General features: G+C 38.8%; 1 protein-coding gene across 2 annotated transcripts in view; it reads left to right on the forward strand.

Annotated features, from left to right (window-relative positions):
• The window catches only part of LRP6 (LDL receptor related protein 6), a 127,108-nt gene that overhangs the window by 81,463 nt on the left and 20,105 nt on the right, over nucleotides 1–25,540 (forward strand). For both annotated transcript variants that reach the window (XM_080572851.1, XM_080572852.1), the window contains 8 exons: nucleotides 8,060–8,276; nucleotides 9,919–10,208; nucleotides 12,010–12,236; nucleotides 14,550–14,734; nucleotides 16,502–16,828; nucleotides 20,448–20,650; nucleotides 22,450–22,661; nucleotides 22,856–23,046. In XM_080572851.1, the coding sequence (XP_080428977.1) occupies nucleotides 8,060–8,276; nucleotides 9,919–10,208; nucleotides 12,010–12,236; nucleotides 14,550–14,734; nucleotides 16,502–16,828; nucleotides 20,448–20,650; nucleotides 22,450–22,661; nucleotides 22,856–23,046 (1,852 nt within the window). The remainder of the gene's footprint in view (nucleotides 1–8,059; nucleotides 8,277–9,918; nucleotides 10,209–12,009; nucleotides 12,237–14,549; nucleotides 14,735–16,501; nucleotides 16,829–20,447; nucleotides 20,651–22,449; nucleotides 22,662–22,855; nucleotides 23,047–25,540) is intronic.

Consider the following 25,540-nt stretch of genomic DNA (forward strand, 5'->3'; position numbering starts at 1 on the left):
AGACAGAGCCAGAACTCATGTCCAAGACTATACTGATCTGGGTACCAAGCATGGTATTTTTCTAAGCAGTAAAATTACTGCCTTAAAAATAATGTGATGATATAGAAAACATGGATGAGTCCTACTATAAAAGCACCTGTTTTTTCTGTTAACTCTAAGGAGAGCCTGGAGTGGCTACGTCAGATTCAGATGTCCGCTCTTGAGTTATGTTTGAGCCTGGAAGTCATGCTGGCTTCTACAACCTTCTTGCACATTATTGTTAATAGTAAAAGTGTACCTTTCTCAGACTTGGTTGTGGCTTACATCTGCACAACTTGATTTAAACTTTTCAGTGTGAAAACTGAGGTGTTTCTACAACCTTTGGTTACAGATGAGCAGTCCTGTTTTGCTAATGATACCTCTGTAAACGTCATGGCTCCCAGTGGACTAGTGTGGAACTGACTGAAGTACAACCTTTGGATTTCACTAATGTGTCATACATGCTTCCTAGGAGTTAAGAAATTGCATTTAGTTGACTCTATTGTCTCATCTAGAGAGTAATAAGCCTCTACCAGCAGTCAGTGTTGGTTACCTAAGGGAAAACACAAAAATTCCTTGAACTAAAATAACTAGAGCCATTATCTGACCTCACTGAGAGCCCAACACACTTGAAAACAATATTTGAAGGCAAGCTGGGGAGTGATGTGAATAGATATTGAGCTAGCTTCTGCATTTCTGATTCAGCTGGGTGATGATTTGTCAGTTTACCATTTTCCCTTACCCTGCAATATTCTGGCTTCTCTCCCCTCCAAGCTTAGTCACATTGGTGCACAAAAAAAAAGACCTGGGATGGTCCTTGTGATCCTTCTTAATAATTATTTGGCTTTCTTTACACAGTTTTGTTGTTGTTTATTTGGCACCAGGATCTTGTAGTCCTAATCTATTTTTTTCCCTGATACTGTCCATAATGTAACTTTACCAAGGTCTAATGTCTGTGAAAAAAAGGTACTATGGGAAAGTTAATACTTTCTGTTAGCCTGGTAAATACATATTTTGGAATTACAAGCTTTTGGGCATGCAGAAACTAGGAATTTAAGTGATTTTGCTAAAAGAACAGTTGAATCAATTTAACAGCTTACTGCCACCAAAAAGTGGAAAGCATCCCAGGGTCCTTCCTAGTTTGCACTGGCTTAGTCACTCATTGGACTGTTCTATGAACCAGTTGGACTTGCCAAAACAGCAGAAAACTTCCCTTGTCTTTTTCCTCAACAAAAAAATATCAAGTATAGTTACTCATAGAGGAGTCTGGCAAGCACCAACTTTGGCAGAGAACCTGGTAAAAATAAGAAGTTCCTTAGGGGATGGTAGTGGAACTAAGTCCCTTGGGAATGCAGAGGAGAGAACAGAGGCTTTTGCCCATGTTCAAGAGCATTAGAAGTTGTGCTGCCAAACTTAGAGTTTTAAAATTGTCTCCCAAAACCACCATGGAGGTTCATGTTGGTTTCAGCTAGCTTACTTTGTTTCCTGTGAAGTATGAATATAGTCTACATGTGAAGTATGAATATAGTTACTCATCAGATTTAGCTTACAAATGGTAAGCTGCAAAATTGCAGTAATTAGCTTGCTTTTGATCCTCTGTTTGTACCCATATTCTCTTATTCTCTTATAGCCTATGCCCACATAACAGAACACCCTCAGACAGTTGCTGCTCCACCTTATGTATTTATAACAAAAAATAATTTCCATAGCCAAGCATCTTCATTTACCTATGAAAATCTCTTCTCATCCTGTTCATTTCAGCTCGTTTTTTGTCTTAGCCTGTTCTTCATAAATGCAGGATTTTTTTTTTTTGTATTGCATGAGATTTCCTACGAGGTGTCATAGTTGATTGTCACAGTGGTAATAAATGTAAACTCTTTTCTTTGTCTGCTTATCACTTTACCTGACTTGAGACATTATTATTGAAAACTGAACTTTTTTTTTTTCCCTAAAATTAGATTCCACTATCGAGAAAATAATTCTGTTGTTGGTGTTGATTGATCAGGGAGCTAGGAAAGTTGTCCTATTATGAAAGAAATGAGCTTATACAGTGTCTGTAGTATGATAGAAAGGTCTATTTATGAAATTAATCTCTTCTGTTTCTGCATATTTATCTTCACTACAGTCCTATTAGGAATATTATCCATTCTCAGGAAAAATAATATTTTGAATTCTTTAGAAAAATAATTAGAGCTCAAAATTAAATAGAGGGTTTTGGGAACTGTTAAATTAAAAATTGGTAATGGCTATTATAGAACAATTTATAATAAGAAATTGTAGAGTTGGCCGGAGGCACTTGGTTTCTGAAGCAAATATAAAGGGTTCCAGGTATCCTTTCTGTTCATTTCTTAGAATTTTACTTCAGTGAAGAGACATCTTTCCATTTTTTATCTGCAATGCTCCTTGTCTTTTTAGAATAGAGGGAAAATGCTGTTGCCAGTAAGTTAATGACATTGACAGAATGATTTCCTTAAAATAAGTTTGAAGTTTTGACTGCTCAGCCAAAGAGGGTATAGTTGATCATGTCTTTTTTTTTTTTAAGATGGGAAGACTAATAAAATTAGAAATTTAGACAAGATGTCTCATTTTTCCTCTTTTTGAGGTGTTTTATAGCAGGTCCATGTTTTAATTGTGTGATATTACTGCAGCCACAACAGTAAAATCATTCTGGTCTGGTCTGTTCATGTTGCTTAAAAAAGCAAGATGGAAATACATAGTTCACTAAATCAGACTGAAAAAATGTTAATGTGATGTTCAGAAGGCATTCTAGCTATCTTTCAAAGTTGTTTTTGAGAGATGCTGTCCCAGTTTTCTTTTTTCCTTAATCAAATAGATTTAATGAGTTAGTGTTGTTTTTCACTTCTCTGATATAGTAAGATTCATGTACATTTAGGTGGAAGATGAATAGTCATATCCTTGATTAGCAGTGTCATGAACTGAGTCAATGAGTTGCATCAAAGAAACAGTACATGTAAGTATTTATCAGTGAATAATCAAGGCTGAAATAACTAAGCTTAAACCTTGAATATTCCTTAACTATTTTAAGTATAATTCAGGCCTTGTTCAAGATCTTCTTCTGTGTTATTTTGAAATATCATATATATATATATGTATTGAATTTGGTATCTCATAGCTGTCTTAGAGTAACACTTTGCAAACATCTTATGCAGAATAGTAGTGTTAATGATCAACTCACTAAAAACTGACTTTTTCACCTCATTGCTTTTCAATTATTTATGTTCCTAGAATGCATTAACAAGACCCATGCTGAAATTGTGAAGGTGGTAATGCTTTCTGATCTGTTTCTGCTCTTCCAAACTATTGCAGGAAACACAACTTTCCATTAAAGTGACTTGAGATTTTAAGGTCTACTCAGGAAGAGTCGTCCATCTTTCCCCCACTCCCCTCTATGCCCCCCCCCCCCCCCCCCCCGATATTTCCTTCACATAAGGAAATGGTTTCTTTTTTTTTTTTAATGCTGTAAGGTTAACTCTATATTCTTGTAGGTGATCTTTCATTTTTTGAAGATACAGTGGTACCAGTTATTGTTTGTAAATTGTTTTTTGATTATTGGCTTCTTCTATTCAAAACATCCTGAGAGAGCACATAGTATGCACGGTATTTAAATGCTTCCTGATTATTTATAAGTACACCCAAAATTAAACTGTACTCATGAATTAAGGTGAAAGACAACAGTTTGCACACTCTCACCCTGCTTATGGAACTGGGTTAATTATGAGTAAATCCTATCAGCTTTGTCTAATAGTCTCCCAGATTTGTATCGGAAAGTGTGCTCTTTCTAGAGCCTGCATTCTGTCTTCTTCTTCTGGAGCTGTCGATACTGAAGCTGTCTAGCACCTTGTAGGCTTGGGCTGTTGTGCTTGATGTTGATCTAAGTATGGCCTAATAGGAACAAGACAGTTTCTGTTTTTAGCATCCCCTCAGTACTGTGGATATGAGGTGGTGTGCCTCTGCCTAGCCTCCCCTACAACTGGCCTTGGTCTGCTAGCCCTGAGCACAGGCTGCTGGTCTTGTTTGGAGCCCTGTGCAGCTTTGCCAGGGCTCCCGCATTAGCTCTAACCAGAGCTGAATATTATTTTCACAGATGAGGCAGGTGTAATGATTGAGATCTAGACTTAAACCAATCAAGTAACATATGTAAATTACCAAACGTTCAAACCCCAGATTATTAGAAAGGCAAATTCACTGCATTAGCCTATTTATCACAGTTACTACTAGCATTCAAGAGTGAATTGAATCCAGGGTATCTGGCAGCAAGAAAGACCCTTAGAAAATACCGCTTTGCAATCCAGTCTGTAGCTTTAATATAGAAACAATGCTTCAAAGATTTTTTATCGTTAGTATTGACTGTTAAATACAGCATCTTAAAATATGACCACGTTTTCAGCACCAATTCATCTATCTGAATATGTTGCATTCTTGAGGCCATAGGTTTGTATTCATTATTGTTCTAGGATAAACAAAACTCTTATCCTACAAGCAGGCTGTTTGACATTTTTCTGAGGCTGTTTAATTTTTGTACTTCGTTTAACTTTTTTTGTGGAGCTTCTCACTCTTTCAGTAAAGGTAGTGTTTGTGGTTATGCCACATCTGTTTCCTGTTGTAGTCTATATTCTCACTGTGGTTTGCAGTATTCAGAATGTGAAACCCACACCACATTGTGGTTACAGCAGCATAAACCACTGGAGGCACTGCCTCACAGTAGAAGGTGGGTTTCTCACAGGGGGATTCAGTGGTGCTATGCTTCACTGTAGTCAACTGATCCATCTGGGCCAGAGAAAGGGAATGAATACATAAAGCAGTATCAGCTGGGACTTGGTTGTCACCTGATTTTCAGTCCATAGGAAGATTGTGCTGAACTTCTTTGGAATGCATTGATTACTGATTGTGTCTTTTTATTTGTGTCATTTATTATATATGTTTGTTTTATGTGTCATCCCTATACCCCTTGTCACTTTCCGTCTGCCTTACACCAGGCTGTTTGGTTCTGTATCCTATTGATGAGATTCTATTCAGTTCTCCTAAAATACAGCCAAAGTGAGTGTAGACAGCGTGGTGCCATGAAAAAATTACTATGGTGGTACCCAGCTGCTAGTGAACAGATGTTTATATCAAATAATATCACACAGATGTGTGATATCAGGTAAGATTGCAGTGACAGAAGGGCAGCAGGTATGTGTAAGTATTTTCACATAAGCATCTGTTTGGTCTAGCTGGCATAAAGTTGGCTTTCAAAATAACCTGTATGTGGCAAAACAAAAATTTAATATAAGCAGATAGTTAATATTTAAGTCCTCTCACCTCTTTTCCTGACTTTCAGAATAAGATGAAGCTTATTTAAAGTTTACCAGAGAAAGTTCACCTCACACTACATGCCTTCCAGCTAATTCTTTTAACTGGTGGTTAAACACCCCCTAAATACAGAAGTTTATTCTTTTTATAAGTACAAGGTAAAAAGTGTAGTAGCTGAAGATAGTGCTTTGTGGTAGTGATATTTCGCTGGTTATTACTGTGTTTTCAGTCAGCTTTGCAACATCCATCAGTTCCACATAGCTGTTTGGTTTGCTTAGCAAGCACTAATTGCCATATATTAATTAGTTGCAAGCAAGTGGCTTGTCTCAGTAGTTTAAGGGGGAGGGGGAAACAAGTCATCCCAGAAATTTAAGAGGTGTGTTGTGGTTAGAAAGGGGTGGTAGGTAAAGGGGATCAACAGTTTTGCTTGGTGGTAGTGATGGTTTCTTAAAGAGATAGTGGGGTTATGCACCATAACTTATGGGTTACCTTATGGATGTTAAATCTGGGTCCCTGGTTCTAAAGTTAACCATTACTCTGTTGTTTAGCAACCTCATTTATCCAAACAGAACACAGGAGGCATGCTGCTAGGAAATGAGAGAGAGCCAGCAGATGCTGAAAATTTCTGAAGTAGAATAAATGGAAGAGCAGAGCTTGTTTTCAAAGGAAGTCCAGAAATTAGGCAATTATGCTGGGCTCTGAGCCCAGCTAAACAATCTGTGATAGGAAAAGCTGTGTTTGGAATTGGTTATCAGTGTAAAGGACAAGTTGCAGCTTTAGGATGGTAAACGCACCCTAGTACAAAGTGAAGCTGCCAAGTGCTGTGCTTGACTCTCAAAAGGATCTTAGTGAGAACACAGGAAAAAAAAGTTTCGCCAAGTAATGCTTGTCTTATTTTTTGTGAAGCATGTGCATTAGTGCATGTGTAGAAGTTTGCTGCATATACTACTAGACCGAAGATTTTTTGGTAAGCCAATTCCACAACGTAATTATAAGCTTTTTTAAAACAGTCAACATGGAGCTTATTCCTACAAACCAACAAGCATGCAGAGCCTCTTTCATATTTCTGTAGGAATTGTGCTTATAAAGATTTGGTTCCCATTCTAACATACAGAGAGTAAATGTAATAGCGTCTACAAGTTTGACAGAACACAGATTTAAGGCAGAATTTAATTATTCTGAAGTTTATAACATTTTCTTCCACTTTTTAAGTAAACTTTAAAATAGTTTATTTTAATAATCTGCACATTATGTCATGTGCAGAGAAAGGTATGGGTTCCACTTCTGTTTCTCTATTCCTTTCCTCACTCCCCATCTGTTCTCTGATAGGCAAAGGTAGGGGGGTGCTCTCCAAGCTAGCCTTCTAATTTCTTATATGCTAGTAAATTCTCCTGGCCGCAAAACATCATCCATCTAGCCAAGTTATTAAGCCAATTGATCCTGAAGGTTGTTATTGTACAAGTCTTTGTATTTGAGCCTTGGGAAGAATGAGTAATCATACAGACTTGTCTATGACTACCCAATTCCACCAAGGTAAGGGTAAGAGAGAGATCTGAAAACAGCAGTTTAGTAAGTCATCCTTTTTCAGTCCTTAACTTGGAACATCCTCGGGATGTTGGAAGAGTGTGTTAATGTTTCAGGGATTAGTATGCTACTTTGAATATTTGGTTTGAATTTTGTGAATCACATTGCCTTGGGAAGTTCTTACAATAAGGGGTTCTTTTTCTTTTTTCTTTTTCCTTTTTTTTTTTTTTGAAGGGTAGTATACATGCATGCATGCTAAAATGTTTCCTATAAAATTAAAACAAGTAGAAATACTTCAGAAGGAACTTTTCTATATATCCTCCTTAGTAATCCTATAAAACTGCAGTGCTGAAGCATTTTTAAGCTTCTCAAAATATAACTCTTCAATTCAATATGGCACTTTTTATAATAATACTTGGCATTCATAAGGTACTTGATCACTTGAACATGCATACCTATGTTTAATTAATCCTTTCGGTGCCTCTTTGAGGAAGTTAGGTATTACTTCTTTCTAGCAATACAGGAAAATGACACAGTGAATTCAAGTGTCTTGATCAAAGGCATGCAATTATTTACAGAGTATTAGTGTTCCTTCTAGTACAAAAAGCACTGAACTTAATTGTGAAGAATGTAAAACTGGTTCTTTGTTTAGATTTGGGAGTATGATTCTATAGATCTTCCTGTTTGCCTCCCAGAATTTGTGAGGCCTCCTCTTATTGCTATCTGTAACCTGGACAAAGCTCATTTGGGAGGGACTGTGGACTACAAGATACTGAGCTAGGACTCCCTAACATTGTAAGCTTGTCTTCATTCGTGTAAAACACAGCATCTCCCATTTAAAACTGAGCCAAGAGAGGTAAGTCAGAAATGAAAGAGAGAGACAATGTGTAACAGGCACACATAATATAGTTCATAAAGCAAATATAAGGAGTGTTGTGTTATTATTTCACATTATGATCTGCTTATGAGAATAGCCTTAGTATGTAAGGCTATGCATAAGGGATCCTCCATGGCTTTTAAAACAACTACCTGTTAAACTAGTCTTGTTTTATTAGATTGCTGTGTAACATTGATAGCACTTCAGTGGGTAGGAGATTATTTTGGAGTTTAAGGTCTAAATGAGGAGCAGGTAATTAATCACTGATAAATAGCAACAGAATTATTCTGTATACATGGAAATGTTTGTGTTTATGTGTATCCATAGGTCATGAATGCTGATGGAACTGGGAGAAGAGTTCTGGTGGAGGACAAGCTGCCTCATATCTTTGGATTCACATTGCTGGGAGACTATGTTTATTGGACAGACTGGCAAAGACGCAGTATTGAACGTGTGCATAAACGAACAGCAGAAAGAGAGATCATCATAGATCAGCTGCCTGATCTAATGGGCCTCAAAGCTACAAATGTCCTCCAGATAATTGGTGAGTGAGAATGCAAATAAGGCTGGTATAATAAAATAAGATATTTCAGCAGTGCTCTTCTATGGGTATCACTTTATACCACGTCAGATTTTTAGAAATGGGCAGAATCCAGTTTTTCACCTAATAACTGCAGTTCAATGGCATGGGGTAGGTATTTTTTGAGGTCCTTCAGTTCTCTAACTTGGCAGAATAACAAGGTGGAAAACAAGCAAGCACCCCAAAAATAGGTAATTTTCTGCTGCTTAGGTAATTGGAGTATCTCATAGGTTTGAGACAACCCTGGATCCAATAAGAAGTGAAGAAGGATCAAGGAAAATGAGGACTTCTCTTTTTAACAGCCAGCTATTAGATTAGCCTAGCTGTTTATGAAACTGCAGCTGTAGCAGATTTTCATCCTGCGATCTGAACATCAGTTTGCAAAATCTAAGAATGAGCCTGTTAGACTGCTAAGTGCTTTTCATATGAATACTGCAAAATCATCTTTAAAAATAACTAGAAGTACTTTTGTCCTGTGGTGTCTATGGAATAAACGTGCAGGATCTAGCTTTAAATTGGCTTCCAAAACACTGGTAGCAGCAGAGCTGTGGCATCACCAAACTCATCACATTCCCTGAATATCCTGCTTTATGTGTAGGGCTTGCAGTTTCTTGCTGCCATGTCTGGATTGTATCCCAGAGAATTAGTTAAATGTAGTTGACATGTATCTGCATTGCTACTACCACGTTAAAGTGCCCAAAGGCACATGTGTTTTAAAAACAGCCCTCTTTTCAGCTGTATGGCTAACTGAGCTTGGTAATGGTGGGTGGATTTCCAGCATGTGCAAGTACACATCTTAGTATTGCAAAGAGCTGCTTTACTAGCATCCTGGAGAAAAGAGGCCATTAAATGGATGTGAAAATTGTATAATGGCTTTGATTAGAAGGGACCTTAAAGACTATCTAGTTCCAGCCACCCTTCCATGGGCTAGGACACCACAGGAGCAGGTTGCCCAGGGCCTCATCCAACCTTGCCTTGAACATCTCCAGGGATGGGGCATCCACAGTTTCTCTGGGCAACCTGTTCTCGTGCCTCACCACCCTCTGAGTGAGGAATTTCTTCCTTATATCTAAATCTACCATCTTCCACTTTAAAACCATTACCCATTGGCCTACCACGACATGCCCTTGTGAAAAAAGTCCCTTTCCAGCTTTCTTGTAGACCCACTTTAGGCACTGGAAGGGGACCTACAAGAAAATAATCTTAAAATTTTCCATCTCTAGGAACACAATTGCAGTATGTAACTGGACCAGTGTACTGTGAAAGGTGACAGAACTTTTGTTTGCTTTCTTATGTACTTCCCTTCCCTTCAGCGCTTGTGTTGTTAATCGGGATCACCTACAGTTGTTGGAGTCCGGGTCCCATCCCCTATTGCTGGGTTTGTTCTATGGGATCAGGGAAAGAAGTGTAGGCTTTCCAGCCATGTAGAGTAACATCCCTCCAAAGAACTAGGGGAAACAAGAATGAATTAATTCAGAGAACAAAAGGTGAAAAATTGTATGTATTTCTTAAAGGCCTCATATTTGTTGATAGATGTGAGGAATGACTTCATCTTCCAAATGAAGTCAGTTCGTAATGATTGCTTTTGCTTTTGTTGCGTGCTTAGGTACAAACCCATGTGCAGAGGATAATGGCGGTTGCAGCCATCTTTGTCTGTACAGACCACAAGGCCTTCGCTGCGCTTGCCCCATAGGCTTGGAGCTCATCAATGATATGAAGACCTGCATTGTCCCAGAGGCTTTCCTGCTGTTTTCCCGGAGAGCAGACATCAGACGAATCTCTTTAGAAACGAACAACAACAATGTTGCTATTCCACTCACTGGAGTTAAAGAAGCTTCTGCTCTAGATTTTGATGTGACAGATAATCGAATATACTGGACTGACATTTCATTGAAGGTAGAGATGGAAGATATTTCCAGTTATTCTGTGTTGGCTATAAAGTTGCTGTAAGATTCTTGAGATAGTTAAGAATGGATTAACAAGTATGGTTTACAAGATTCAAGAGATAGGTAGAAGAACTGGTCCTATCTACGAAAGGCATATATTTTCACTATACTATCAGTATTCTCTCATGCAAATAATTTAAATCTAATGTGTACATTTTGATATAAAGGAGAAGTTTGCAAAAATAAAGCTTTTTGGCAGAAAGCTGAGCAGAATGCCAAGGGTCAGGTGGCTTTGGGGATGACAGATGTTTTGTCAAATACATTTAATGGGTAGAAGTCATGTTTTGGGTCAGGAAGTGGAAATGGGTCTTACATGTTCATTAACTCACATAGCTACTGCATGTGAGACACATTACAAGTCACAGGCTTTGTAAACCAGGTCTAGGCTCTAGACTAACAAATCAAAAAAAAAAAAAAAAAAGGTTGAAGGTAGATGTTTAAATGTGGTGGCTGATGGAGTGACAGAAATCTGTCGTCTATCTCTCTTCTCAGTGAGTCTAGTTATTCACTTTGTTTTTTTGTGGACTGTAGGTGTAGTCAGAATTGTGAACACCAAAAATTAGTTGTTAATAAAATAAAGTTTTCTGCAATTGGGTTGAGAAATTATCCTGTGCAATGTGCTCTAGGTTATCCTGCTTGGCAGGGGGGTTGGACTAGATGATCTTCAGAGGTCCCTTCCAACCTTGGCCGTTCTGGGATTGTGAGACGCATGCAAACAATAACTCTTGGACCTTTACAACTGAAGAATCATAAAAGTTAAAAACAAATTGTTTAAGTTAGTTTGAGAGAGGTGACTTGGCTGAACTATTTAGGTATGGTATTCTTTCGAACTGTGTTTGAAATAAAAATAAAACAAGGATCCCCTCATCAGTTTTTGAGTGATAAAAATGAAGACTAAGAAATTTCCCTGACGTGCTGTCACAAACTGGCATAATTAGCAAATAGCATCCGAACTGGGAAGTAAACCAAAAATCAAACTTTGAGTTAACTTCTCGTGTGTTAGGAATATGACAGGTGTGTGCAGAGGGCAATATTAAGGACAAAGAAAGAGAGCCCAAGTTTGCAAAACAGAATTTTATATTAACATTAGTCCTTTACTTTCAGACTTATAATTGGTCATAGTAAATCACAGAATGCCTAAGCTCTGATACATTACTAAATCCTAATTCTGGCTGTATTTGCTGTCTCAGGCTGATCCATGATGGTGAGAGGTATAGGAAGTTTTTTTGAAAAAAAGTCCAAGAAGAAATTATGCTTACTGAAATTAAATTAAGCCATCAGTACTGAAGCACTTGAAGTACTGAGCTAATCAGCTATTAGCTTGTTTTCTTCTATTTGTTGTTCTATCCCAAACTTTCTCATTCTGCTTTAAATATTGTTCTGTGCTATAGCATCAATGCTTTTGTATAGTCCTGGGAGAGCCAAAATATTTCCCCCTCAAAGTTGGCACCAAGTTATTAAAAGTCACTTTGACATGTAGACTGCTTAATTGAACCAGACTAGTTATCCCATTTATTTCCCCAGGGAAACGCTATTGTAATTGACACAGAATGCTTTCATAGAATACAGTAAATTATTACTTCTGAATAGCAGTATTGTTTGCCTTGCAAATAAGTAGCATATTGTATGCTTCTCTTTCCTACGAGATGCCGAAAATCTGAAAGTGTTTAAAATGCAACAAAGAAAACAACCAGCCCAATGACAGACTGGTAAAATTTCTAATTTGCCTGTGTATCTTTGCATCCCCACAGACCATCAGCAGAGCATTTATGAATGGCAGTGCACTGGAACATGTTGTAGAGTTTGGCTTGGATTACCCTGAAGGCATGGCTGTAGATTGGCTGGGGAAGAACTTGTATTGGGCTGATACTGGAACAAATCGCATAGAAGTGTCAAAGCTGGATGGACAGCATCGACAAGTGTTGGTGTGGAAAGATCTTGACAGTCCCCGGGCATTGGCGTTGGACCCTGCTGAGGGGTAACTTGCTGATTTAATTTTATGTTTATGAACATTGAAAACAACATCCTAATGCTTCCTCTAGGGCATGTTAGTTAGGCGTTGCATATAAATCCTGAGAGAATTGAGCTGGGGAATATAACCTGGTAATTTATAATATGAGGGCTGAAGGAATATGCTCTTAATGTCCTGAATAATCATTGAGAATATTGCACAAAAAATCAGAGAAGCTCATTAAAAAGAGATTTATATATAGTTTTTTAATTAATCACGGAATCAAAGTAGTCTTAGGTTTATGGAATTCATTAACTAGAAAAGGGGCATAGCATTGAAAGGAAAATATTTGCCCTTTTAAAAATGAGTGGTGTAGATTTTTGTGTTTTTGTTTTGTTTTGTTTTTGTTTTGTTTTGTTTTCTTTAACAAATTACGGTCCAATAAAGGTATTAAAGGTATTAAATGATTTAACTTGAGAATAGGAGGAGTGAAGCTTACTGTCTGAGAATAAGGGAAAAGTTGTTTGGTTTTTTTTTTTCAGATAAGGGAGCCTCTATTTTTGTTGGTGTGGACAAGGAAAGCAAAGGCAGAGAAACAGTGGAAATAATTATACATACCTATCACCAAAAAGAAAGATTTCCTGAGAAGAAACTTTTCAGTTGTACTCAAGTATAATACTGAAAGTAGGGCAGTAAGCAGGGGGAGGAAAAGGGGAGGGGGGAGGCAAGGCAGCAAGGCAAAACTATTTTGCTTCTGAAATAGCTCTTCTACCATGAATGCTTATTAGACATTAACTAATCACTGCAAAACCTTTTTGAGGTTATATCAGTATTATATTATCCTTATTTTAGAAATGAAGGAACATAAAGCATTATTTTACTAATATGAGGATTTCATTTTCAAGTGCTATGAAATTATCTCAGTTTCCAGTGACACTGCAAGAGTTACAGGAATGCTGAAAAAAACTCAGCACCTTGCAGACACACTCCTCCTGCTTCATTTCAACAAGGTGATGGCAACTGTTGTCTTCATGCTTAGTTGAACCAAGATCTGCAGTCCCCCCAGTGGAGGATACAGATGGAGTTCAGCCCTGATGTGTCAGGGATTGCCTGGAATCGTACATCAAAGAGCATCTGAGACCAGATTGCTAGATCCAGCTATTCAGTTGGAGCAAAAGGTTGCTACGGATGATTCGAGTTTTATGCTGGGAACAGTTTTTTTTCAAAGATTGGTATAGTTAAATGTTTTTGTCTCTTCACTGCAGTCAGAACAAAATTAGTTTAGATTTGGGCCAAACTACTGGTGTCTTCACTTGTTCTACAGCTGAGCCATGTCATTGTAGCTTATAAGGACATTTTCATGGCACTGATACCACTGGGACAATTCTAACACACAGGTTCATGCTGTACACAACTTGCAGAATTTTTACATATTAGAAATGAAAATTACTGAGTATTCCTGGTGTCTAAAGAACAGCTTACACTTGATCAACAGTTTCTGAAGTAACCTTTCACACCGTGTGATTGGTTGAAATTAAAGGAATTTCACAGGTATTTGTTACTAAAGAAGTTAACAATGGCTAGCTATGTCTCATTTTAAAAGTGGTATTGGCTTTAAATTTTGGAAGAAGCATCTAATAACACCAAATGTCAATTATACAGCCCTCTCTACTGTACAGTGCCTAAAGAAAAGGTACGCGTGCAAAAGTTCTTGCTTCTGCCAAATGGGTCATAAATTGTCATGTGAATACGCGAGAGTTTGTACTTCTGCTTCAGTGGAAATGCTCTACAGTGTTGTGTTACTCTGCCCTCAGCTGAAATATAATGTGCTGTTACAGAGCTGATTGACATAGTTGCATGGAGATGAGCAATGGCACGTATTAACAGAAATATTATGCATTTCTACCTTTTTTTATTCCTTCATTTGATGGACAGTGGAATAAAACCAGAAACCAAGTGCCATGGAAAGTACTTTGCTTACATAGTCACTTAAATAAGTGAATGTGCCCAACAATCAGTCTTTTACCTACTAACTGATGCGCATGTATTAGTTAAGACTGAAGTTTTTTCATACAAAACTTGCTATTGAAAATCCATCTCCAAGTGGAAAAAATAATGTTGGAAGAATTTTGAGGAAATCTGACTCATTTCATTGCTTGTATTTTGAAAAAAAAAAGAACCAAACATGTTTAGTGTAATGGAACCTAATAAATGCTCACATTTACAACTCTTGTTTTCTCATACTCTTTCTAAGGATTTTTGTTTGTGATCTGAATTTTTTTCCCTTGAGTTTTCTTTTGGATAAATGTGAATGTTTGTGTTTTTTGGACTTTTATTCAGGTTTATGTACTGGACTGAATGGGGTGGTAAGCCAAAGATTGATAGAGCTGCTATGGATGGCAGTGAGCGGACTACTCTTGTACCGAATGTGGGACGTGCTAATGGCCTAACTATTGATTATGCTAAAAGACGACTGTACTGGACTGACCTCGATACCAACCTGATAGAATCCTCCAACATGCTAGGTGAGCTCCAGAGCCCTGGGCAGCCTCACAGGGATACTGCTGCTCTTTCACACTACCCTGTGGCAAATTATTGCTTGAATAATGCAAAGATACACGTCTTAAGGCAAAAAAAAAAAAACAGATTTTTCCCAAACTTACACACCTCTTCTATTTGCTTCTATAATTTTTGTTAATGCAACAAAGTTTTTAGTGAGGGCTTGGTTTTCTTGTAATTAATACAGTTGCTCACAAAGTTAAAATTATACAAGCTGTACATGTTTTCAGTTAAATGTAGGACAAAGCTGTCAACTTTCAGCGTTTTGGAGACTCTTGTTTTGCTGCTCCAATGTGTGTTGGCAAATACATAACAAACACTTCATCTGTAGAAAGGTAAAGAGAAAGCCAAGATAACAACAGCATATTGGACTGTTTCCACAGTGTAATTTAATACAATTTGGTTTTTAATCTTTGTTGGTATCCTCAGGGTTCAGGCATTTTTCCTAGTACTCTGCATGCGAAGGAGCTTTCTTGGCTAGTACAGGGGTGCTCTCTGTCACACAAGGGTCTGTATAATTTTTATAAGCTGCTTCTTAAAGCTTAATAGAGGTGGAATATATTATTCTTTCATTCTCCCAGCGGTAGTGTGCTGCAGACCCACACCCTATCAGGTTTGCCCAGTATCATGTTTATGACATCTCTGCACCCACAGGAGTGGACTGCCTTGTTGTGTGCCAGATTATTCAGATTAGCTTTCTTACTAGCTGATATTTAAGGCTAAAGGAATTTGTCTACTTTAAACAGTACATTAGCAATAGTGGAATAAAACTAGAAGAAGATCAAAACAGGAAAATGCATTACTAGGAATTACATGTAATATAAAAGCTTTTCTTCAGCCTCATGCGTTTTTGGTGTGCTGTTGAAGCTGGCTCAGTGGTCTCATGTGTACTGTGGAACTGGACACAGAATTAGAGTTTCATCTTTCCTGTGCCTGTGGCTAATGATAGCAAAGCGCAGGGCTGTGCATTCTCCTCTTCCCTGTGTAAAGAGGGAGTGACTTCTTGCTTCATAATCTCCCATTCATTTTCTGTGACTAGACAGCATTTAATTACCCCATGGTAATTAAATTGTTGAAATCAATGTGGTTGAAATCTCCTCCCACCTCCCCTCCTGCTCCATATTCTTCTTTGTAAGGTCTCTTAACCTTCCCCCATCGTACACTGTTAACTATTTCCTACCTTGAGCTTCAGACTGTTCCATCCTGTTAAGGCATTCCAGAGACTGATTAGTTTAACCTTGTACATTTAATTTTTCTCATAATACAATGTAGAATCTTATTAAGCTCATAACAATTCTGTCCCTGTAAGCAATGGGCAGAGACCCAAGTGTGGTTCCAGAGATGCTGAATTGGGAACGTGGGATCTTGACACTATCTCCTTCAGTGTGCTCCTGTTCCTTGCAGGGAGGAGGGAAAGGACAATCTTTCTAAGAACCCTGATAAGTTTCAAAACTGCAGCTTTTTTCTTTCTTTAATAGAATATGTTCTGTTCTGTGAACCACAAGCAGGATTAGGACTGTTCTGTGGTAGGCTCTGAGACTTCAAGATGACCTTTTGAATATTGAGCATTGCTTTATAATTTACTTCTCTAGCAATGAAACAGTAACTTTTAAAGTAATCACGTTTTAGCCTTTCTGTGAAGGAGACAAGTCTAAAACATTAACCAGCATCCATTTTGTCCCCAAATAATTCTGCTTTTTCTGTCCTTTTTTTTTTTTTTTTTTTGGAAACAGGCCTTGACCGTGAGATTATAGCTGATGACCTGCCTCACCCATTTGGCCTGACTCAGTATCAGGATTACATTTACTGGACAGACTGGAGCCGGCGTAGCATTGAACGAGCCAACAAGACCAGTGGCCAGAACAGAACTATCATCCAAGGGCATTTGGATTATGTTATGGACATCTTGGTCTTCCATTCCTCCAGGCAGGCAGGCTGGAATGAGTGTGCCTCTAGTAATGGTCACTGCTCTCATCTCTGCTTAGCAGTCCCTGTTGGTGGTTTTGTCTGTGGGTGCCCAGCTCACTACTCCTTGAACGCTGACAACAGGACTTGTAGTGGTAAGCCATAACGAAAGAAAATGAAATACAGTCACAGATGTGTTTACTGACAGATACAAGCCTGGTACTCACAGGAAAAAAGAGTTTTGTTTTTACATGAGATGGTCAGGCTTGCTTTTCTGATAGGCCAAGTTAAATCTAGTTTCTATTTTTAATAGTGAGCATGTATTTAAAAAAAATATTTGGTACCCTACCCACCTTTTCTCAGTACAAAGCAGGGTATTTGACTGGATAGAGTTTGCAATAAAAATATGTATTTTACAATATCATTGTGTAGTACTAAAATCCTACTGACTTGAGAAGATAGGTATTAAAAGGAAAAAAAAATCTTGCAACAGACTAATATCTCAGGAAAATAGACAAAACCAGCTCTAATGAATCTTGTCAGTGACTCAACGAGCTAAATTTGTGTAAGTAAGAAAGCTGGAAATGCTTTTGTTTTCATTATCTGTCTGACAGCATTCCTCAAGTGCTTAGTTGCTTATTAATTTTTCTTTATTTCTAATCTTGCCTGATGTAAAAGATATGTGGTAGATTGCGTAGACTCTGGACTTCGCATAGCCTTTAGGTGGGTCGAGACTTAATTCTGTAGTAGTTCTGTTTGCTGGCTGAGGAGATGCTGTGGTGGGTCACTCATACCCCCAAAGGTGTTTCTTGCTCAGTGAGGCTCAGCTCAGCTCCACTGCCTCCACAGCACTTCACATTTCTGATCTCAGTGCAGCCAAGCCCCATTTTTCTTTATTGTTGTACAGAATATGAACCACAAGGCCCCTCAGGCTGTGTGTAATTGGTTTCTAACCAAATAATTTATCCATCTCTCAATAACTGGCTGCCAGTGAAGCACTCATAATTTTGGCAGGCATACTGGATGGCTGATTTCCACTGGTGTCATTCAGATTAGTCAGTGGGTTAAGAGATTCATGGTACAGAGAGACAGATTGTATCTTGTCTGCATTATGCCCAAGTAGAGAGATCCAACTGTTGTTTTAAAGCCAAAAGCAGGGTAGCCTGCTCCATGAATACCATCTCATGGAATTTTTTGAAAATCATGCTTTTTGGAAAAGTCTGCTGTATCCCCCCATTGTGTGTCCTGCTCTCTTTCTTTCTGTTTTTGTTACAAATGATGCTTGCCTGGCAGCTGGATTTTTGTACTTGAATGTTCTCACACCTTTCTGCAGGTTAGAAGCACAGCTGGCACCACTCTAGTGGTTACTGTGATGTTGTAGGTGGAGGAATTTGACTTCCAGTGGAGAACAAGTAGCAAATTGATAAAAGGTCATGTTTTCCTGTGAAAATGCTCTCTTTACAAAGGAGGAGAAAAGTAGGAAAGGAAGAAGGAAAATACAGGAAACAGTTGCGAGCAAACAGAATGTCTCCCTGCAGCATGTTTTGGTCTTTCATGAGGTATTAGGAGTTTTCCTTCTGTCGTGTTCAAACCTGGTAACTTTCCAGCTTCTCATTTGTAAGTAATTGGAGTCTTAGGCTTCTCTACTTATAATTTAATTTTTCTCTTGGCCATTATAATTAGAGCATGAATCGTTTTAACTTTCTCTTGCCTGTTTTACTTGCTTATATATTCCTGAACATTATTATTAGCCCAAGCCCTGTCTAGAGGCCAGATCCTCCCTTCTGGATCACCCTGCTCATGTGTGTATAGATTGGTTTAATTACGGGAAGGACACACTGCCCTGACTAGATCTGTTATCTCATCAGACCTACCAAGTGCTATGAAGTTTGAATGCATGTTACACAGGAGACGTTCTCATTACGTTCCATTTGCCTTCCAAAAATACAGTTAAAATATGTGACTACTGGGAGGTAGAATGATGAAGACTGTGAAGTGATTTCTCAAATTGGTACTGTTTCAGAGATGTGGGGACTCAAAGGGGGAAATTTTGCTGTTACTTTTTATTATAAGTCATCAATTCCAAGTTGGAAGCCAGGAAAACAGTGAGAGGGCCTCTTTGGGGAAAAGATGGAAAAGATTTTGGGTGTTTATGACAGTATATTTGCCTGGACTGTTTTATCTTAAGCTTTTTTTTTTTTCTTACCTTGGCATTAGTCTCTTAATTGCTTGATAAGAATACTGATATCTTCTGAGTCTATTATTTTACTGTATATAACAGTATAAATTTTGGTTTGCTTTTTTTGGTTTTCTTTTCCAGTTTAGAGCTAAGTAGAAAAAGTCTCTCCAAAATTATTGGAGAAACATTTGGAAGAGAAATACAGGTTTTCCAGAAAGCAAACATACCTTACAATCAGGCCTGATTGTTATAGGAAGTTAGGATTGAGTGTTAGTTGCCAAGGAAACTTCCCCCCACGCACTTTTTTTTTTTTCTTCACAGCAGCAGAGAAATGTTCAAAGTGTATGCCTAAAATAACAAAGAGAGGTGATGATGTTCTCTGGGAAGGCTTTTGCCTACCTCCCCTTTCCAAGGTACAGCCTTACCTGTTTTACAGGCTGGATTGAATGAGTGCAGTGTCCCGCTGCTAATCTCTCCAGATTTGTGCTATAGTAAATTGATTATGCAGACTTCAGGGAAGCTGTAAGCTGCATTTTTGGCTGCTGGCTCTTGTGCTGTCTTGCACAGCAGTGGTTGCAGGAAGACCATTATTGAAAAGAATGCTGTGAAAAGGGGAAATGTTTTAACTACTTCCACTCACTTCTGACCCAGCTATATAATACAGGGATAATTTCTTTTTAAAGAAGTATTAAACACATTTGCCTTGTGTGCTTTCTGTAAGATGTAGCTGGTAAATTACAGCTTAACAGGGTGGGGAAGTCTTATTTTTTGACATTTGGTGGAATTTATAAGAAAAACTGTCTTTTATCCAGGAAGTTTTTGCTGAACATCTGGAAAACCAAAGCAGAACATCTGATATTTTTCTTACTGCAGGTCAGCATTCCTAGATAAGCACCTAGAAATCAGCAAGACAGACAAATCTGAGAAGAGTGAAAAGGTGTTTTTGTTTTGTTTAAAAACAAAAACACAACAACAACAGCCTACACACATCTAAGACATTTTCCTACGAATTACTTGTTCCATTCTGGTGCTGGCAGAAAGAGGGTTAGCAGGAACAGGACTGATCCATTCTAATGACACTTTCTGTACCCTGTGATGTCTAAATAAGGAGTCAGTGTTGGTTTTTGCTCAGTTAATTCTGCACATAGAAATGTACCTAGCAAAAAGTTCAACTTCAAAATAGTGGAACTGTGTTTTCCTGGGACCCCTTTAGAAAATTGTCAGTTCCTTGAGAGTCACAGCTGACCACTGAAGTAATTTTGACAGAAGTCTTCACATTCACTAGTCCTGCAATTTACAAAATTATCTTTGCTAGTCATATCCAGACTCAGACTTTTATAGTAGAAAGAGGTCAATTGAAAGGCTTTCCAAACTTTCCAAGTTTGTGTTTTTTTGTGCCTGTTGTTTTGGATTTGTTTTTTGTTGTTGTTGTTCTGATTTTTTTTGTTGTTTGTTTTGTTTTGTTTTCAAAGAAAGATAAAGGGAATGAAATACTAGGTACTGTCTGTGTTTTATATGCTGTTATTGAACATAAAAATACTCAATGCTATTGCTGCGTGTAACCCTTTCCCCCTCCTTTTTTTTAATCCATCAAGCTCCTACAACCTTTCTTTTGTTCAGTCAGAAGAATGCAATTAATCGCATGGTGATAGATGAACAGCAGAGCCCAGATATCATACTCCCTATACATAGTCTCAGAAATGTTCGAGCCATCGACTACGACCCCCTGGATAAACAGCTGTATTGGATTGATTCTCGGCAGAACATCATTAGGAAGGCACAGGAAGATGGCAGCCAGGTATCCTGTGGGCGCCGGAGTTACTAAAAGATGCTCTGTACCCAAGTGTATGGTTGTATGTGAATGATTTAGATATACAGATTTCCTATAGATTACTAGCTGTCACTTGGCACAACAAGTGGCATCTGGAGTTTCTGGAGTCTTTTTGCCGTAATCTGGGAGATGCAGCAGGAAATGAAACACAGAAAACTAAGGCCTTGGCTAAAGATACTTTAGTCCTCAGTGCAATATTTGCTCAGCCCTGTCTTTTGGCTGGGTACTGTTACAAACTCCTGTGTGAGAGACATGAAATGTGGAAGGGAAGATTCTTAGGAGAAAATGAGTGTGTCAAAAGAGGGACAGAAAAGATACAAATGAGCAGGGCATAGGAGCGTTGACTCTGAAATGGAGAGGCTGGGACTCTGTCAGTGCACGGCTTTGTCTAAAGTCTCCTGGGTTCTGGTGGGGATAGGAAGAGAGCTGAAGAGACCCTCCACTGGGTTGTGGAGGTTGAAACTAGTGACCTGTAAGAGATGTAGCAAGCTTGGGAAATAGTTTAGTGAATGCAAAAAAGTAGCACTATGCAGAAGGCCAAAGGTAATACAGGTGACTGAGATTAGCTGTGAGCATTTTCACATCTTAAAACACATACTTTCCCCCTGCATTTTTTGAATGGGGGAGGAGCAGGAGACTAAAATGGACAACACAGAGGTTCTATGTTCGGTGTAGTTTCTGGTGGTGAGTGTGGTGTTAGTTGGATCCTGCTGAAATGCCCTTCAGACTTGACGCTTAATTTAGCAATGGTTTTAATTTTGGAATCTCTAAATAATTTAATATCCCAAACTCCAAAGTCAAAGGCACAAGATTTTTTTGCCTGCTTCAGCAGAATAAACAAATGCAAGGCTTTAGGCACACCCTTTCGTAGAGGTGTCAAGCCAAAGAAGAAAGTTAAGGAAATCTTCCAGTGAAGTTTAATTTGGGGGTAGGGAGAATCCTTTTTCTTCCAAAAAGATTGTTAGCCTGTGTTTTGAGCATTATCATTCCTCCTCTTTCGTGACAAGGTCACGAAAGGTGTCATTTAGGCTCATCTCTCACTATGAGCAGACTATGCAGTGTCATTCTAAAAAAAAAAAAATTAAAAAAAAAGGGGGGGGCATTAGAATTCCAGATGTGTAGGCAAGTAGAAGACAAGAACTTTGGGGCAGAGAGTTATTATCTGGAAATGTTCTAAAGTCTTTCTGTTATGTTAGCTGATGTCCTTCTGTCTGTCATCAGAGTTCCCTTCCCATTTATGATTCATCCTTATATTATTTCCCCCAAGTGTGATGGTGGAGAAGAGTGAGGCAAGAATTTCAAGCACCATCTGGCCTCACTTTGCTGGTTTTTTTTATCTGTTCAGCTGCAGCTATGGAAATTAGAGGTGATGCAAGTGTTTCTGTTGTAGCGTGCTTAATGCTCTGGGTTTGGGTCTATCCAAACTGAACTTAGGGTTGTCAAGAAAGCAAGGGAGAAAGGGGAGGTTCAACCTGAATCTTCAATGTAGAGACGATTTGGACTTTTCAGTCAAACTTGCTAAACCTTATGAGCTGCAACCAATGTACTTGATTGCCATTCCAACAAACCGTAAGAACTAAGTGTCTATATCTAATCAAAGGTGTTGGTAGGAAAAGTGTTCCTGGGTGTCTCCTGCTTTATAATATTTTGATAGCCTCCTCCTTTCCTGGCAAATAGTTTGATGTGGTACATCCATAGCAAATAAAAGTGCTCACATCAGATCTGATTAAATGTTCCTCAGTGGGTTGTTTTTCTTTCCTTTTTAGAGCCTCACTGTTGTGACAAGTCCAGTTCCCAACCAGAACTTAGACATGCAGCCTTATGACCTGAGCATTGACATCTACAGCCGCTATATCTACTGGACCTGTGAAGCTACTAATGTGATCAATGTGACACGCCTGGATGGGAGACCCATGGGAGTGGTGCTCAAAGGAGATCAAGACCGGCCCAGAGCCATTGTGGTGAATCCAGAGAAAGGGTATGTAGCAGAAATAGTGATGTGGGGAAGTTCAGGCTGAAGATCTTGAGGGTCAAACTGTTTTCTTGGTGCTGACTGGTTTCTGTTTGTCAGAATAAAAGCATCTTTGACATTTGTTAAGATGTCTTGGTCATATAGAGAAAATGTAAAAAGATCAAATAAACTTTCTTTTCCTCTAATCGTTCCTATTCCAGATACATGTATTTCACCAACCTACAGGAAAGGTCTCCTAAAATTGAGAGAGCAGCATTGGATGGAACTGAACGAGAGGTCCTTTTTTTCAGTGGTTTGAGCAAGCCCATAGCCTTAGCTATTGACAGCCAGCTAGGCAAGTTGTTCTGGGCTGATTCAGACCTGCGAAGAATTGAAAGCAGTGACCTTTCAGGTAGAGTAGCACTTTAATTCAGTGATTCATTTGTGTGGTGTGGGTGTGGGGGAATGCAGAGAAAGGTGTCGTCTTTTCCTTCCTACTATAAACAGTCTGTACTGTGATTCTAATCGCTCCCTAAATTCCCAGCCAGGGAATGTGCATGATTCATGCAGTGTGCTTTTACAGTCTCATGCCTGTATCTATGATTTGCATTATTAATTGCTACACATGCTATTTACCTCAGTTTCTCACTGCAAGACCTTCGTGTGGTTTCCCAAAGTCAGTTCACAAATAAATTGCAGCAGTTTTGAAAAGGGGAGTGGAGAAGGTTTGTTTTTAAATGCATTGGTTTTGGTGCAATAATCTGTCAATCGGCAAAGTTTCCCATTAGTGGAAAAATCTTTCCTAAAGAGTTAAAACAGGTGTGCAGGTAACTTATGTGCCTGTTATTTTAGGGTCATAATGTGAGAAGGGTAGAGTAAGATTTAATATCTTCCTGTTCTCAAAAGGAAACAAAAATCCTTCCAGTCTTGTAATTCTCTTTGTCTGCTCCTTGATGTTGGTTATGCTGCTTGTCTGACCTCCTCTATGAGTTGATTCAGCTCTCCTAACTACATAAGCAAAAAAATAAACTAACAATATAGAAGAAGAAAAATAGAGAACTGTTTTCTGTTGGTTTGAAAAGCTGAATTGGTTCAGCAGAAAGTCCAGCAAGCAACCAGAACTGGAGCAATAGAAAAGGCAAAATCATGCAGTTGGATTAGGTGAGAGAGAGACAGTTGTCTCCTATTTACTATCTGTATGCTGTTGCTGGATCAGCCCAGAAGTTGCTGGATCAGCCCAGCTGTCTCTTGTGTCTTGGGTAGTAATTTGGTGTGATACGAGTTGGGCTGGATGTTGTTGATCACATACCTGCCCATCTCTTTGTTATGTGATAGGGTATATGCCCCCTCACGCTGCTGCTTGTTGGGGGTCAGTGGCAGAATTTCTCCTTCCTCTGGAATAGGTCCAGCCCCACTCTGAATAACACATGTCCTTGTACTTCAGCTGAATGTTATTCTGCTGTCAGTGTATGCATTAGGAAATAAGGACATACTTGGTAATCTGTGAGCAAAATGGAAAATTCAGCAGGAGTATGGTAGTTTAGAGTAATGTATTTCACTGATGACACAATACCTTCATTAAAAGTAGCAGCATGCAATTCCATTGACACGAGTGTGATTTTCAGCCTTTTTAATAAGTTGCAAAAATAAGCTTTTGTTTTGGAAAATATTTTAGTACTTCAAGTGGGTTGGCTTAGCAAGATATTTTTTTCTTCAGTGATTCACATAGTATGTCACTGGAAGGTTCAGGATCACTAAAGATCTGTGATACCCTGACTGTTTGCTATTTTAAAACACAAGACATAGCAGAATTAGTGAATTGTTTCAAAAAATGTGATCATAAAATGTCTGAGGTTGGAAGAAACCTCTGGAGCTCCTCTTGTCCAACTCCCCTGCTCAAGCAGGGCCACCCAGATCAGGCTGCCCAAGATCATGTCCTAGCGGCTTTTGAAGATCTCCAAGGAGGAGACTCCACAACCTCTCTGGGCAACCTGTGCCAGTGCTCTGTCACCCACACAGCACAGAAGGGTTCCTGATGTTTCTCTTTTGTTTGTTTCTCTTTGCACCTTCCCTTCAGGTATTTGTATATGTTAATAAAATATCACTTGAGCCTTCTCTTTTTCAGGCTGAACAGTTCCAGCTCTCTCAGCCTTTTCTTACAGGAGAGATGTTCCAGTCCCTTAATCATCTTCACAGCCCCTCCTTGGACTCTCTTCAGTATGCCCACATCTCTATTGTACAGGGGAGCCCAGAGCTGGATGTAGTACTCCAGGTGTGGCCTCACAAGAGCAGAGCAGAAGGGAAGGATCACCTCCCTCAAACTGTTGGCAATGCTTTGCCTAATGTAACCCAAGATACAAGGCCTTCTTTGTGGCAAGGGCACATTGCTGGTTCATGTTCGGTTTGGTGTCTATCAGGACTTCCATGTCTTTCTGCCAAGCTGCTTTCCAGCTGGATGGCCCTGGGCATGTACTAGTGGGGCAGGACTTTGCACTTCTCCTTGCTGAACCTCATGAGGTTCCTGTCAGCTTTTTCCTTGAGCCTGCCCGAGCTGTCTGGGTGGCAGCACAACTGTCTGGTGTATCAGCCACTCCAGTTTTGTTTTGTCTGCAAACTTGCTGAGGGTACTCAGCCCGAGTAATATGGGTTATGTTCTAGGCTATTCAGGATGAGTAAATTTATGGGCAGCAGAACATCATACATTCTCTGTTTCTATCTTTATCTGCTATCAGTCAGATATTAGGACACAGAGAAAGAGATGAATCTAAATTCTAGTTCATTTTTTTTAATGATTCCACTTTAAAAAAAAAAATGTGCCTGTTGGATCACTGATGTCATGAAGTACCAGCTCACAACTTTTTTGATGAACATGAAGAAAAATCTTTCCAAAACCTCTCTTGTTTTTG

This window comes from Anser brachyrhynchus (genome assembly GCF_964034855.1).
Source record: "Anser brachyrhynchus genome assembly, chromosome: 1".
Classification (NCBI taxonomy): Eukaryota; Metazoa; Chordata; class Aves; order Anseriformes; family Anatidae; genus Anser; species Anser brachyrhynchus.